This window comes from Dipodomys spectabilis, unplaced genomic scaffold (genome assembly GCF_019054845.1).
Source record: "Dipodomys spectabilis isolate Male_0828 unplaced genomic scaffold, ASM1905484v1 ptg000175l, whole genome shotgun sequence".
In the NCBI taxonomy this organism is placed as follows: domain Eukaryota; kingdom Metazoa; phylum Chordata; class Mammalia; order Rodentia; family Heteromyidae; genus Dipodomys; species Dipodomys spectabilis.
Genome location: NW_024870852.1, coordinates 20,221,261 through 20,237,282, shown reverse-complemented (window position 1 = coordinate 20,237,282; position 16,022 = coordinate 20,221,261). Strand labels below are relative to the sequence as shown.

The window sequence follows — 16,022 nt, the reverse complement described above, 5'->3', positions numbered from 1 at the left end:
CCTCGGCCCGGAAGCGCGACGCGGAGAGCTGCGGCGTTACCATGGGAACCGAACCGCCGCCGCTCGCTTGGGTGTGAGTAGGTGGTTGGGGCTTCCTCCCAGGAGGGCGGCGCCTTGGGGGCGGAGCTGGGGTGTTTGGCATTGCTGCGTACCCGGCTGTTCCCAGCCAGGCTCAAGGCCCCGCGGTAAATTTCTGTATGGGGAGGAGGAGCAGCAGGTTTCCTCGGGCCCTGTGAGGGACCAGAGTATTTTGGATGGGAATGTCAGCAGTTCAGTCATTTGAAAACTGCAGTTTCTAATCCACAGGAGATCCAACAAGGGGAGGTCCGGTCTGTACCATCAAACGGTCTCTCAGGGCTGAGTGTGTGTGAGTGTGTGTGTGTTGGTCCTGGGGTTTGAACTCAGGGCCTGAGCGCTCTCCCTTAGCTTTTTGCTCCAGGTTAGCACCCCACCACTTGAGCCACAGGCTCACTTCGGGCCTTCTTGGCAATTAATCGGGGGAAAAGAGTCTCACGGACTTTCCTGCTCAAGCCCTGGCTCTCCCTGGCTTCCAGTTGTGATCCTCAGATCTAAGCCTCCTAAGTAGCTAGAATTACAGGTGTGAACCACCTATGACCTACCTGCCTCTCAAGGCTCTTGGGTGCTGCCTCTTGTTTCTGAAGACATCAGAATGAAGCTTGGATCTTGGTTGGGGAACTTGCCTTGCTCCTTGGGAGTTGGGGTTACTTACCTAGATGGGTGATTGTGGCTGGGCTAGTGCTGAAGGGTTAACAACTGTGGTGGTCCCCAGAGTTCCCCTTTTCTGTCTTCTCTCAGAGCTAAGATGTCCTTGAATAGAGTTAGATTCATTTATGGGTGATTGAGAGAGTTAGTTACTCCTAGCAGTTCATAATTGATAGTAGCAAGTTCTGCACTTGGAAAGATATGATATGGTGGCTAAGAACAGGTGGTACTGTAGCTCTAGGGAAGGGGATACGGAGGGAGTAGAGAGTTCAAAGTCAGCCTGAGCTACATAAGGAGAAACTGTCTCAAAGCTAAGAACTGGGGGTATAGCTTAGTGCAGGCCACTTGTCCAGCATGCACAAAGGTTGGATCCCAGCATTGCAAAAATAAAAACATGATCTATGGAACTGGGTCACCTGCATTTGTTTTCACTACTTAATAGCTGTGTGCCTTGAGTCAGGTTTCTTAGATTTTCTGTGCCTCAGTTTCCCCAACTATAAATAGAAATCCTGGTTGATAGGATTACAGTGAGTTAACTCATGCTTAAAACCATGGCACAAAAAGAACCTCAAATAATAGTATCTTGCTACTGTAACAGTAACTTCCAGTGGTCGCCACTTATGGGCATTCTTTTTTTTTTTTTGTGGTTCGTACGTTCTGAACTCTGGGCCTGGGCGCTGTCCCTCAGCTCTTCAGCTGTAGGCTACCGCTGTACCACTTGAGCCTCAGCCCCACTTCCGGTTTTCTCTGCTTATGTGGTGCTGAGGAATCGAACCCAGGGCCTCATGCATGCAAGGCAAGCACTCTACCACTGAGCCACCTTCCCAGACCCTCATTTTTTATTTTTTAAATTTAAATTTATTTTAAGTAGTACAAAGAGGTTTCAATTCCACAAGTCAGATTATGAGTACAATGCATTTTGATCAATGTCATCTTTTTTTATTGTTGTTGTTGTTATTAACTTCTTCTTCTTGTTCTTTTTTTTGTCAGTCATGGGGCTTGAACTCTGGGCCTAGGTGCTGTCCCCCAGCTCTTCACCTCAAGGCCAGCGCTCTACCACTTGAGCCACAGCACCACTTCCGGTTTTCTGGTTGTTAACTGGAGATAAGAGTCTCACGGACTTTCCTGCCCAGGCTGTCTTTGAACCTTGATCCTCAGATCTCAGCCTCCTGAGTAGCTATGATTACAGGCATGAGCCACCAGTGCCAAGCTCCTGAGAGACTCTTCAGTTAATCACTCAAAAACCAGAAGTGGAGCTGTGGTTCAATGTGGTAGAGTACTAGCCTTAAGCAAACAAGCTCAGTGCCCAAGCCCTGAGTTCAAGCCCTACAACCAATGGAAAAAAAGATAGAGATTATTATTATTGTTTATTTTTTTTGTCAGTCATGGGGCCTGAACTCTGGGCCTGGGCGCTGTCCCTCAGCTCTTCAGCTCAAGGCTAGCACTTGAGCCACAGTATCACTTCTGGTTTTTTCTGCTTATGTGGTTCTAAGGAATCGAACCCAGGGCCTCACGCATACAAGGCAAGCACTCCCAGGCCCAGATTATTTTTTATGCTTTTTATTGTAAAAAAATATGTATATATTTTTGTCGGTTGTGGGGCCTGAACTTTAGGCCTGGGCGCTGTCCCTCAGTTCTTCAGCTCAAGGCTAGCACTCTACCATTTGAGCCACAGTGCCACTTCCAGTTTTTTCTGCTTACGTGGTGCTGAGGCAAGCATTCTACCACTGAGCCTCCTTCCAAGCCCTATTGTAAAAATATTGTACAGACGGGTTACAGTTACATGAATAAGGTAATGAGTACATTTCCTATCAAGCATTGTTGCCTCCTCCTTTGTTTTCCCCCTACCATCCCTTTCTCCCCCACCAACGTTTTAAAGTTCGTTTTTAACATAGTGTCATGTAAAGATAGAGATTATTGTATGGGTTAGAAGAATGTTTATAAAACATGTATTAGGCAATCAACAAGTATTATCTCCATGCTTCAACATTAGCCTTATGACATTGTGGTCAACTTTCTAGCACCAAACTCTGCTATTTTATGGAGACTTTAGCCTTATGCTTGGAATATACCTGGCTCTATAATCTCAGCAGTCTCAGCGGACACTATTAAATATCATAGCCAACCAAGGACATGAGCAGAAGAGATAAATAAAAAGAGGAAGAATAGATAAAGTGGGACATATATGGATAAGACTATTTGATTTATAGTTCTTGTAATCTAAAAGGGACAGGTGTAGGTTTTTGGTACATTTGTATTGATTCTGAAAAACCCTAACGTGTGTGTGTGTGTGTGTGTGTGTGTGTGTGTGTGTGTGTGTGTGTGTGTGTGTGTTTAATAGTCTCTAAGTGATCCCTCCTGTCTTTTCTAGGTTGCCAGGTTGAGCAGAAGTTGCAATATTGTACTTTGGTTATTTTATTAGCTTATTTTTTTCTTATAAACTTGTATGTCTAGCCCTTCCCACTGTCCTTTTGGCTGTATCTGAATCCTTCCAAAGACCTTTAGCTCTCTCTCTCTTTCTCTCTGATCCTTTGTCCAATGGTTCTCTTAATGTTTCCAGCTTTGCACAAAGTTTCTCATCATTATTCAACAGTGTTGCATATATATTACATTAGAGTTTGACCCCTCCTATCCTTTTGGTAGTGCCAGGAATTTTCCCACACACCAGCAACCAATCACTCTTCTTGACAAGAGAGAAGGCATTATTGGAGACAGTTGCATAAGGGAAGCCTTTAGGACTGGTTTAAGGTAATCTCCAGTCCTGCCTGTTCCTCGAGTGATACTGTGGACAAGGTGTCCAACTCTGGCCTGAACTGAGCCCTCATCTCAACGCTCAGTGTCATCAAGATGTTAACCTGCCTCTTCCTTCTGAAGGCTCTTGCTCTTGGGTCCTTGGCATCCTGGGTAGCTGCAGGAGAGCATGGTAAGCTATCATTTATCCTCTCTGGGTAACAGTAACAGAAAGTTGCTGGTGGGGGGTGACCATCTCTATAAGAGGATTCCAGGAATGGATTCTCAGGGTAACCAGAGACCTAGGCCAGAGGCCCAGGGTCCCAACATGTCAGCGTCATTACTTGCCCCAATATGCTGATTTGAGATAAGTCCTGGAGAAAGTGAGAGAAAGGCGATCTATTAAGGTACAGACTGGCTCTGTGTGGGAAGAAGGGAGGTAAAAATGTCAACCCATCTGACATGAACTTCAGGTTTAAACAGAGGAAGAAGTGGGGCAGAGGGCCAGGAGTACATGTAATTTAACAGTCTTCAGCCAAGTATGGCCTGCTTGAGCATTAGCTTGACTCTGATCCTGTAAAGGGGGTTCCACAGAACTTGCTACTGTTATCACTTGAGGGGAGCAATCTGGTACCTTGCTCCCAAGATTCAGCCTCATTATTGTAAGTAATTGTTCCTATTTTGAGGTGATCTATCCTGCGGGGCTTTGGGGGTAGTTTTGGTCCCGGTCATAAAGATGATATTGATTAGTCCTGGAACTCGAGGTGACAGTAGAAACGGGAGACTCAAAACAAAGGAGACAGATACAAAATGGGGTGGAGTGAGCTCAAGCCTGTCCGTGTGCCAGAGCGGAGCAATGCCTAAATCAAAGGAACTTGTTTCGTCAAACTCTTCTGGCAGTGATTCTGACAGTGAAGTTGAGAAAAAGTTAAAGAGGAAAAAGCAAGTTACTACAGAAAAGCCTATAAAAAAAGCAAAAGACAGGTGAGACTTTGAGAGCTCTGGCATCTTCTAAGCAGAGCAGCAGCAGCAGAGATGATAACATGTTTCCGATTGGGAAAATGAGATATGTAAGTGTTTGGGACTTTAAAGGGAAAGTTCTAATTGATATTAGAGAATATTGGATGGATCAAGAAGGCAAAATGAAGCCAGGAAGAAAAGGTATTTCTTTAAATCAGGAGCAATGGAGGCACCTGAAGGAACAGATTTCTGACACTGATGATGCAGTAAGAAAACTGTAAAATCTGAGCCATATAAAACCTGTACTGTTCTACTTGTTTTAATCTGTCTTTTTACATTGGCTTTTGTTTTCTAAAATGTTTTCCAAGCTATTGTATATTTGGATTGCAGAACAATTTGAAAGATGAATACTTTTTTTTAATGTGCATTATTAAAAATGTTCTGAGTGAAAAAAAAAAAAAAACAGGGAGGGGGCCAGGATACCTCCTCCTTTTAGTTAACTTATGGGTCTGAGTGAGGAGTTAGGGTTTTGGTTTTGATTTTGTTTTTGGTGTTTTTTTGTTTTGTTTTGTTTTTGTTTTTTGTTTTTGTGCTGATACTAGGGATTAACACTCTGGGCTTCTTGCATTTGCTTAGTTTTTTTTTTGTATGTTGTTTGTTTTGTTTTGCTTTTGGCTGGTACTATACCACTTTAGCCTCAACTCCACTTCTGGTTTTTAAGTGGTTAACTGGAGATGAGTTTCACAGACTTTTCTGCCAGGTCTGGCTTTGAACCTCAACCCTCAGCTACTCAACCTCCTAAGTAGTTAGGATTACAGGCATTAGCCATTGGGGCCTGGCTGTTTCAGTGCTTCTTACAGGAGTTTCTTTTCTTTCCTTTTTTGTTCGTCATGGGGCTTGAACTCTGGGCCTGAACGTTGTCCCTCAGCTCTTCAGCTTAAGGCGAGTGCTCTACCACTTGAGCGACTGTGCCACTTCTGCTTTTCTGAGTGGTTTATTGGAGATAGGAGTCGCAAGGGCTTTTCGGCCCAGGTTGGCTTTGAACTGCAATCCTCAGATCTCAGCCTCCTGAGTAGCTAGGATTACAGGTGTGAGCCACCGGCGCCCGGCTACAGAAGTTTCTTTTCTTTTCTTTTTTTTTGGAGTCTGGTTGAAGGCCTGAACTCTGGGCCTGGGTGCTGTCCTTCAGCTCTTCAGCTCAAGGCTAGCACTCTACCACTTGAGCCACAGCACCACTTCTGGCTTTTTTTTTTTCCTGCTTATGTGTTGCTGAGGAATTGAACCCAGGGCCTCATGCATGCAAGGCAAGCACTCTACCACTGAGCCACCTTCCCAGCCCTATAGGAGTTTCTTAAGTCCATGCTGCCAGGGTAATCTTGACTTTAGCCTTCCTCTCTGGCTGAGGAGACATATGTTTCAATAGACTGCTTGTCTAACATGTGTGAACCCTGAGACTCAACCCCAGCTCAGGGAGGAGGAGGGAAGAAGGGAAATAGCTTAGACCAGGTAAAATTTTACCCTTAAACATCATTTCTTAAATCTGTGTGTTGTGTGTGTGTGTGTGTGTGTGTGTGTGTATGTGTCTATGCATGCGTGTGTGTACACCAGTACTGGGGCTTGAACTCAGGGACTGGGCCTTAGCTTTTTGCTCAAGGATGGTGCTCTACCACTTGAGCCACATCTGGCTTTATGCTGGTTAACTGAAAAAAAGATTCTTATGTATTTTTCTGCCCACGCCAGTTTTGAACTGTGATCCTTAGGTCTCAGCCTACTGAGTAGCTCGGATTACAGGTGTGGACACCTGGCACCTGGCCTCAAATAGCTCTTTCCTTTTTTTTAAACAGCTCTTTTAAAATCTTATTTATTTATTTATTTTTGTGTTTGTATTGGGGCTGAAAGTCAGGGTCTGGGTGCTGCCCTTTAGCTATTTTTCCTTAAGGTTTGTTCTCTACCTCTTAAGCTGTACCTCTACTTTCTGTTTTTTGCTGGTTAATTAGAAATAAGAGTCTCATGGGCTTTCCTGCTGTGGCTGGCTTCAAACCTTGATCTTTAGATCTCAGCAAGCCACCAGCACCCAGCTAAATCTTAAATTTAATTTAATTTTTTTAAATGGTGCTGTGAGATGCTTTTCTTCCGCACTCTGACATGATTCACCCAAATTCTTTTTTTTTTTCTCTTATGCTGCAGGGATTGAATCTATCTTCTTATTCTTGATAGACAGCACTCTACCACTGAGCTACATCTAGTTCAAATCCTAAGTTTTTAGCTTAAATTTCCTCTTACATAAAATAAAGATAGGGGCTTGGAAGGTGGCTCAGTGGTAGAGCGCTTGCCTTGCATGCATGAGGCCCTGGGTTCGATTCCTCAGCACCACATAAGCAAAAAGAAAAAAGCCGGAAGTGGCGCTGTGGCTCAAGTGGGAGAGTGCTAGCCTTGAGCTGAAGAGCTAAGGGACAGTGCCCAGGTCCAGAGTTCAGGCCCCACGACCGGACCCCAAAAAAAAAAAAAAGATAATTGTGAGGATCGAGTTGAGATGTTCTTACAAAAAGATAAACATTGTAAATGTAATGACAAATGTTGACTATTACTGTTACCATGGCTTCGACTTTAGCCCTAGGGTTGGAGGCTAAGTGTATCTAGGGCTTGCTTCTCTGATTCTCTCTTGTCTGTCTGTGGGTTCTCTGGCACCTGGTACTGCTATCTCCTTTCTGTTGCTGTCTTTGTTTTTGTAATAGGGAAGAAAGGAGAGTGTCCTAAGGTCATTCGAAAACCACCCTGTTCTAAAGCGTGTACCACTGATGAGACATGCCCAGGTAGAAAAAAATGCTGCACTTTTGGTTGCAATAAGAGATGTGTAATGCCAGTCTTCAAACAGAAACCAGGTAAGAAATCTCATCCCTGCACTCCGTAGTCTAACTTGCTTGTATATTTGAGAAAGAAAGAAGCTATTTTGTGCCAGGTCAGCAAACCATGCTCTGTTGGTTGGCTTTACTTTATTTTTATTTATTTATTTATTTTTTTGGGTCCGGTCGTGGGGCCTGAACTCTGGGCCTGGGTGCTGTCCCTCAGCTCGTCAGCTCAAGGCTAGTGCTCTACCACTTGAGCCATAGCGCCACTTCTGGCTTTTTTCTTTTTTTGCTTATGTGATGCTGAGGAATTGAACCCAGGGCCTCAGGCATGCAAGGTAAGCATTCTACCACTGAGCTACCTTCCCAGCCCGGCTTTACCTTATTTTGAGAAACAATAATTCAGTGCCTGCTATCTTCTGAGAAAAAAAATATACAAGTTGACTATAGTAGCTCAGGCCTGTAATCCTAGTGACATGGAAGACTATTAGGAGAAACACAATTCAAAGCTAGCCTGGGCATAAGTTTGCAGGACCCTATCTCAACCAATAAAAAGCTAGGCACAGTTGTATGTGCCTGACATTCCAGCTATGACAGGATATGTAAATAGGTGGATTATGGTTCAGGCCTGCCCAGGAAGGAAGTGAGACACTATTTAAAGGAGCTGGGCACTGGTGGCTCAGGAGGCTGAGATCTGAGATCTGAGGATTACAGTTCAAAGCCAGTTCAGGCAGGAAAGATTGAGAGACTCCTAGCTTCAATTAACTTCCTAAAAACCAGAAGTGGAGCTGTGGCTCCAATGGGAGAGTGGATAACCTTGAGTACAAAGAGGCTGAGGGACAGAGTCCAGGCCCTGAGGTCAAGCCCCAGGACAGGCAAAAAGGAAGGCAATAAGGGATGGGGTAGGGTTTAAGTGGTAAAGTTGCCTGCCTAGCAAACACAAGGTATTTAGTTCAAACTCCAGAACTGGAAGAAGAAGGAGGAGGGGGAGGGGGAGGGGGAGGGGGAGGGGGAAAGGGAGGGAGACCAGAGGAGGGGGAAGAAAAGGAGGAGGAAGAGGAAGAAGAGGAGGAGGAGGAAGAAGAGAAGGGGGAATGAAGAGGAAGGAAGAGGAGGGGGAGGAGGAGGAGAAAGAAGACGACAACATGGAAAGAATACATCAGATTAGGTTGATTTGTGGCATGTAATAGAAGAGAATGTCAGCAGGTTTGAAAGTTAGTGGGCTGTTCCCAATCCTCACTGTCAGTTGCAATACCTCCATTAAAGTCATAGCACAAGAATATGCAAGGAGATGTGAAAATAGAATCATCCCCATTCACCAGCTTCTGCGATTCCGGAGCTTCTATATATACCCAAGATGGCCACTTGTGTGGTGGAAATGGACTTGGGTAGAGAGGCATTTAAAGACATTACTTCTTTTTTTCTCTCAGAGTCCTCATGACCATATAAAAGTTTTATTTTTTCACCAAGTATGTACTGGGTTCTTACTCTTTGCCAGATGCAGTTATGAGCTATGGGAACGCTGTGGTGACACAGTAGTTCCTGTCCCTGCTTTTGTGATCTCGTTGTCTAGAGGGAGAAATAACTTTTGTGTGTGTGCCAGTACTGGGGTGAACTCAGGGCCTCATGCTTTCACTTGGCTTTTTTGCTCAAGGCTATTGCTCTACCCGTTGAGCCATACCTGTACTTTCAGCTTTTTGGTAGGCCTGGACCACAATCCACCTATTTATGTATCCTGTCATAGCTGGAATGTCAAGCACATACAACTGTGCCTAGCTTTTTATTGGTTGAGATGGGGTCCTGCAAACTTATGCCCAGGCTAGCTTTGAATTGTGTTTCTCTTAATAGTCTTTCAAGTCACTAGGATAACAGACCTGAGCTACCATAGTCAACTTGTGTATTTTTTCTCTTCAGAGATAGCAGGCACTTAATTATTGTTCCCAAAATAAAGGAAAGCCAACCAACAACCAACTGGAGATGAGTGTCAAGGACTTTCCTGTGTGGGCTGGCTTTGGACCATGATCCTCAGCTCTCAGGCCTCCTAAGTAGCCAGGATGACAGGTGTGAGCCATCAGTGCTCAGCTTCCGTTCTGTTTTCTGAAGCCACTGTAGCTGTCCTGTCATCTCAGTGTATGTGGCTGTATGCCAGAGTGGAGAAGCATGGGTCTGAGATGTGGGTTCCAGCCTGAGATTCCAGAAGGTTCCTGGGTATGGCTCTCTGGCTCCATCCTGTGAGGTGGAAAGAGTCACCCCAGAAAGTATCAATATACATTAGCTTATTCCCTCTTTCTAAGAAGGAGGCATTGGGAGTATAATTTTGTTCTTTTCTCTTTTACTTGAGAGCAGGACTGGCTGATAATCTAAGCTGGTCTTGAACTCCTGATCTTCCTTTCTTGATGTCCAGAGTGCTGGGATTATGACAACTGGCTCAATCCTTTAAATTCAGAACCAGAATTCTTTTTTTTTTTGTCGGTTGTGGGCCTTGAACTCTGGGCCTGAGCACTGTCCCTCAGCTCTTCAGCTCAAGGCAAGCGCTCTACCACTTGAGCTACCGCACCACTTCTGGTTTTCTGATTGTTTATTGGAGATAAGAGTTTCATGGACTTTCCTGCCCAGGCTGTCTTTGAACTGCGATCCTCAGATCTCAGCCTCCTGAGTAGTTAGGATTACAGGCATGAGCCACTGGCACCCGGCTAAGAACCAGAATTCTTTTCTCCTCACTGATCATCTAATTTCTGAAACTCCACAGCCCACAACAACCTCTTTTCTTCCAGACAGGCCTCCACAGATGGCATGTGTCTTCCCAGTACCCACAGGGGCTTGGCTGTGCCAGACTGGGGCAGCCTGTACTCAGAGAGAATAGCAGGTTGTACTTCTGCAGGACTCTTGAGGCAGGATTCTGGAACCAAAGCCTGAGAATCTGTTTCAGGCAGTCACTCAGCGTGTTTTTGTGCCTAGTACAATCTTCCCATTGTTTGAAGAGGATGGCTGAACTGTGGAGGCTGAGGGTGAGGTTGGCACCAGGCACAGAATCTTTGTGAGCTGCTCTGGCTCCTGGCCAGCCCAGATGGAACTTTCCCTGGGAGCTGGGTTAGGCAGCATGGAGGGTTAGTGATGTCCTGTAAATCTCTTGGAGCCCACTGGCAGAACAGAATCCCTATCCTAGTGAGAGATGAGACTGGCAATAGTAGCACTTAGTAGTTAACTACTGCTACAGTTTCTATAGCTCCAGTCCTAAGAAAGGGCTGGCCACTCACTCAATGGGACTGATTGCTAGGAATCTCTTCTTCCTGGGCTATGAACACTTACTATTCTCTGTAACCTTTGACATTGCCAGAGGTTTGCCATAGTCAATGCTTACACTGGGATCTGGCTCAGGAGGAAGCTCTGGTCTGAATGGTGGTCTGAGTCCTGGCTTTTCTGCTTGTTGGCTGTGTGGTCTCTGAACCTACTTGGGTGGCAGGTAGACAGTTGGGAGGGACTTTTTGCCCCCTCCTCCCATTTGTCATTCATAAGGCGCGTGCGCGCGCCTGCGCACGCACGCATGCGTGTGCAGGCGCGCGCGCACACACACACACAGTGCTCTTTGTCAAATGTATATCAGTATTTTTCAAGCAGATGAAGCGGTACAGGGGATACCACTGCAAGTGGTTGCAGTGACTACATTTTCCAAATAAGAATTCAGGACACATGGTTTGGCTGTGATCTCACAATGACAGAATATTGAAGACATGCCAGCACAGGAAAACCCCGGATGCCAGGTTATTTCTGTCCAGCTGCACGTGTCTCATTAGAGTCTTGAACACTTGAATTTTCCATCATGGTAGACTTCCTGGAGCCAGTCATAGGGCCTCATTCTTAGATTGTTCCTCAGAGGCACTAGACCAGTTCTGTGTTTTGTTTTCTACCAAAGTTTTAATTGCCTATCACCTCTTGAAATCAACACTGAGACAGTGAGTGACTCAAGGTGGGAGGTGGTTTGAGTGTGCTGTCTGTGAGTGTGCCTGCTCCTGAGTTGTGTTCTAAGGATGGTATAGTAGAAAGTGCTTCATTGTAGATCAGGAGGCGTTTTGCCCTGCCTTGCCATTGACTCACTCTAGTTCTGGGACAGTTCTGCTTTCCTCTGGGTTTCTTTATCTTCTTGGGGATGGTGAGCAGGCACATCTGGAATGTGTTTGGCTGTGTGAAGAAATTAATCAATGAAGGTTTCATTGTTCTCACATAACAAGAAACCCTGAAGTTGGAATCAGGGCTGTCGTGGCAGCTCTAGGATTGTTAGATTATTTGGACTTTGCCAGAAAACCATGCAGACATCCAGGTACAGAGAACAAAGGAAAGGTTTCTTACCGGGAAAGGGGCCGGCAAGACCCCTTCTCACAAGAGAGAAGTAAGAAGAAGCACCTGCTATTGTCTAGTTGACCTGTATGACCTAGGAGGTTTAGGAGCGGCTAGAAGGGGCTAGGAGGTGGAGACCACGGTGGACCTGAGGGCCAGGAGTTCTGCCATGGTAGACTAGGATTTATGGCTGCTGTCCAAATAGTCGATAAGGGGCCATAGCTGCCCAGACCTGAAGGTCACTCTAAGGGGCTCCTGTTGCCTTATATGGTGTTAGCTGCCCCAGAGAAGTGCCATCCCAAGGTAGAGGGGGTTGGAAGTTGATTATTTACTGCCTTTACTACACGGGCCTGGTGCTGCCTAGGAAGGGAGCATGCTAAGCTGTGGAGAAGGGAAGGAGTGGACTAAGCTATGGGAAGGGAACTCATTTTGCGAACAATGATGCTAACAAAGATGAAGCCCTTTCTTGGGGGGGGGGGTCTGGTCATGGGGCCTGAACTCTAGGCCTGGGCGCTGTCCCTCAGCTCTTCAGCTCAAGGTTAGTGCTCTACCACTTGAGCCACAGCGCCACTTCCGGCGTTTTTTTTTTTTTTTAATTTTTGCTTATGTGGTGCTGGGGAATCGAACTCAGTGCCTCATGCATGCAAGGCAAGCGCTCTACCAATGAGCCACCTTCCCAGCCCTATGAAACCCTTTCTTTTGCCTTACTCATTCTTTTGTCCTCATACTGAGTGACTCCTGGCTCAATGAAGGCTGCTCTTTCTTTCCCTTCCTCCCTCCCTCCCTCTCTCTCTTTCTTCCTTCTTTCCTTCCTTCCTTCCTTCCTTCCTTCCTTCCTTCCTTCCTTCCTTCCTTCCTTCTTTTTTTTTTTTATTGGTTGTAGGGCCTGGGCACTGTTTCTGAGCTGCTTTTGCTCAAAGCTAGCATTCTACCACTTTGAGCTATAGCACCACTTCTGAATTTTTCTGTGTATGTGATACTGAGGAATTGAACCCAAGGCTTCATGCATGCTAGGCAAGCACTCTACCACTGAGCCACATTCCCAGCTGTGCCCTGCTGTTCTGCCTTTCCATAGTAAGTCCACCTTTGTACTAGAAGAAGGAAGAGGGAGGGGAATGCAAAAATCTCCCCAGTTTATGTCTTGGTCCTTGGTTGCCCCTGGTTGTAAGGAATTATGAGGAAGTGAATCCCCATTTTAGCTGGAATCATTGTCTCTCAGAACAAACCTGGGGTTCTGTTCATAACGGTTCCATGTACCTACCTATTGCTACATAAGAAAGCATCCCCAAATTTTGTGGCTTAAGACAACGGTTTTCTCTTGCAGTTGTGTGGGTTGCCTAGGCTCAGCGGGCCAGATCATGTACTACATGGTATAGCTAGTCACTCATCTGCCTGGACTGGGAGCTCCAGTGGGGCTTGAGTGGCGTTGGAATACCCAGATGAGCCTCAGCAACCCACACAGCCACAAGGAAGATGGAGAATCATCTATACAGTCCAGCTGAAGCTGCTTTGTGGCATCTTCATGGTGGCCGGTGGCCCCTGGGTTAGACAGTATGAAAGAGGACTTCACCAGGGCATGAAGCCCAGGAGAATGCTAGTCACAGGAAGAGAGAATAAATGTGGCGTTGGCATTAAGGTGGTTGCTCTAGTGGGATAGAGCTGAAACTGAAACTGTTCCTCTGTGTGTGTGTGTGTGTGTGTGTGTGTGTGTGTGTGTGTGTGTGTGTGTGTACTGGTACTTGAGCATGAACTCAGGGTCTGGGCACTGTCCCTAGGCTGTTTATACCCAATTGTGGTACTCTACCGCATGAGTCATGGGCTCCGTCTCTGTGTTTTTACTGGTTAATTGGAGATAAGAGTTTCATGGACTAGGAGTGCAGGTGTGAACCACCAGCACCTAGCTCTGAAATGTGAGGACGGAAATAAGTTAGTAGTTCATGGCCAGCATTAAAATAGAAAAGTCAGGTGCCGGAGGCTCATACCTATAATCCTAGCTACTTTGGAGGCTGAGATCTGAGGATTGTGGTTTGAAGCTGTGAGTGGCAGGAAAGCCTATGAGACTCTTCTCTCCACTTAAACATAAAAAGCCAGAAGTGGAGCTATGGCTCAAGTAGTAAAGTGGTAGCCTTTATCAAAAGAGCTCAGAGATGGTGCCCAGACCCTCAGTTCAAGCCCTAGAACTCACACACACACACACACACACACACACACACACACACACACGCACACACACACACACACACACACACGACACACACGACACACACATGAAGACAAAAAAGAATAGAAAATATCAGAGTACATTGCTTATACTTTGAACTTGAAAGCTAAACATCTGCGTACATATCAGATGCGAAAAATATACTTCACTTTGCGGATTTGCACTTCTTATTTTGACTCTGTGGCAGAGGTTGGTGGCGGATGTCCTGCGGACCCCCTTCCATGTCAGGAGCTGTGTGACAGAGATGAGTCCTGCCCCCCGGGGCACAAGTGCTGCAGCACTGGCTGTGGTCAGGCATGCCGTGGGGACATTAAAGGAGGTAGGTTGGCTTCCACTGAGTGTCTAGCACGCTTGTTCCATTGCAAGCCAAGGAACATCCTGTAAGGTTTGATGGGAGGAGATGCATGCAGGGTGTCACGGAGCACAGAGCAGGGTGCAAGACCACCTGTAGGGCGGCGGATGTACGAATGACACTCAGTCTAAGCCGAGGAGAGGGGAAGGACCTGGCCCCCTCTCTCAACCTAGCTCTACCCCTGAGCCTGGAGCGCTAGCAGTCTTGGAAGCGCCTTTAGGGAGTTCCCTTTGGGACACCCTTTGAAAACTCTTGGTTCGGGGGTTTGGGGATGTCCATAGGTTGGTGAGGATTGTGTTAGGAGTCAGAGATCGACTCACCTGGAACTCCTGGGTCTACATTCTCCACAGGATCCCCGGGACATGCGGCCAATGTCCTGTCTGCTTACCCAGGCCTGTTCTCCCCACAGGGCGAGATGGCGCTTGTCCGAACATTCTGGTAGGCCTGTGTATTGTTGGCTGCTTCATGGATGAACACTGCCAACCTGGGGAAAAGTGCTGCAAATCAGGCTGCGGCCGCTTCTGTGTCCCGCTGGCCCTGCCATCCAATGGGACTGTAGACTCCAATGGGACCATCAGCTCTGATTTGGAACGCGGTGGGTATAGATCATTGTCATCACCAACCAGATCTAGAGTTGGCCAGTCTCAGGGCTGGCTTAGGTATGGAGAAGGGGATGTTGAAGGTCAAGGAGAGTCTAGTATAGGGCAAAGATCCTATGAGGAAATCAGAACCATCAGTAGACACTATGGACTTGGAGGTGTTTAAAGAGGGTGTGACTTGCGGGTGAGCTAGACTAATTGTAATCCTGGGATAGCACCAAGAACCTGCAGGACAGGTCATGTGATTGTTAACAAAGGCCCAGAAGACAGGAATGTAAGTGACATGCTTGGACAGGGAGGGATGGAGGCAGGGCATGGAAGGGGGCAGCCGCACTTGTGTTTTTATATCAGGAGAGGGAAGGGTGACTTCTAGGTGACAAGGATTTTCAATGCCAGTTTCAATGCCAGGTAGTTTAGGAAGCTGGCAGCCATTCAAGTCTTTTTTTTTTTTTTTTTTTTTTTGTGGGTCATGGAGCTTGAACTCTGGGCCTCAGCTCTTCAGCTGAGCCATCATCTTGAGCCATAGCGCCACTTCCAGTTTTCTGGTGGTTTATTGGAGATAAGAGTCTTACAATCTTTCCAGGCTGGCTTTGAACTGCGATCCTCACATCTCAGCATCTTGAGTAGCTAAGATTACAGGTGTGAGCCACCGACACCCAGCCCATTCAAGTCTTTTGACAGAGATGCATACCAGGGCTTTCCAGGGTGGAGGGGAAGGCTGTGGGAGGGATGGAGCCAGGAGGACATGGTTGTAACATGAGGTTTCTTCTACTTGCAGAGGCCCGGGAAACCTAGTGGTCCTGACTTGTCTGGATCTTCTGTAGAGACCCCAGAAGTCCTGTGCTGGCAGCCAGGAGAGGGTGGTGTCCCAGGGCTTGTGACACTCCCAGGGGGCACTCATGGCCTTCTTGGCCCTGTTTCCCTTCCTGCTGTTGCCTGGAGCACAGAAAGTGGCCCTGGTACTTACAGCGGGTGCTGATGCTTCTCTTTCCCAATAAAGACTGATGTGGACTCTCTGTTCTGTGAGGTCTGGGGGCACGGGTGAGGTGGGAGCTAGTGGGTCTGCGTAGGCTGTGGGATTGACACAGACTGAGCGAGGATGGGTGATCCATTTTTTCTGAGCCCACTGAAAGCAGGGTATGGTCATGAGGAGAGATGGATCGAAGTTAGCCCTAGGGTCATTGGCCACAGATCTTCCTGAAAACTCCAGGGGTACCGGGAGAGCTCCTTCCTTTTGGGCTTGATAACTTTCTTTT

The 16,022-nt window shown here is 46.7% G+C and overlaps 1 protein-coding gene and 1 pseudogene across 3 annotated transcripts; both read left to right on the top strand.

Moving 5' to 3' along the window:
- Positions 1–50: 50 nt before the first annotated feature.
- Wfdc3 (WAP four-disulfide core domain 3) lies at positions 51–15,778 on the top strand. 3 transcript variants are annotated; one of them, XM_042694556.1, is made up of 6 exons: positions 51–77; positions 3,561–3,646; positions 7,149–7,295; positions 14,003–14,134; positions 14,577–14,762; positions 15,545–15,778. In XM_042694556.1, exons 2-6 carry the CDS (start codon positions 3,571–3,573, stop codon positions 15,559–15,561), a joined length of 558 nt encoding a protein of 185 aa, XP_042550490.1. In that variant the 5' UTR covers positions 51–77; positions 3,561–3,570; the 3' UTR covers positions 15,562–15,778. The 3 variants fall into 3 exon arrangements, with proteins under 3 accessions (XP_042550490.1, XP_042550489.1, XP_042550488.1); XM_042694555.1 differs by lacking the exon at positions 51–77 and adding an exon at positions 162–185 and having other exon boundaries at positions 3,367–3,646; XM_042694554.1 differs by lacking the exon at positions 51–77 and adding an exon at positions 313–329 and having other exon boundaries at positions 3,095–3,646.
- Positions 4,277–4,862, top strand: LOC122120332 (annotated as a pseudogene).
- Positions 15,779–16,022: the final 244 nt, after the last annotated feature.

Coding starts and splice junctions, on each gene's coding strand:
- Wfdc3 (XM_042694556.1), top strand. CDS start 3,571: ATGTTAACCTGCCTCTTCCTTCTGAAGGCTCTTGCTCTTGGGTCCTTG. Junction 7,296..14,002: donor AGTCTTCAAACAGAAACCAG/GTAAGAAATCTC, acceptor ACTCTGTGGCAG/AGGTTGGTGGCGGATGTCCT. Junction 14,135..14,576: donor CCGTGGGGACATTAAAGGAG/GTAGGTTGGCTT, acceptor TTCTCCCCACAG/GGCGAGATGGCGCTTGTCCG.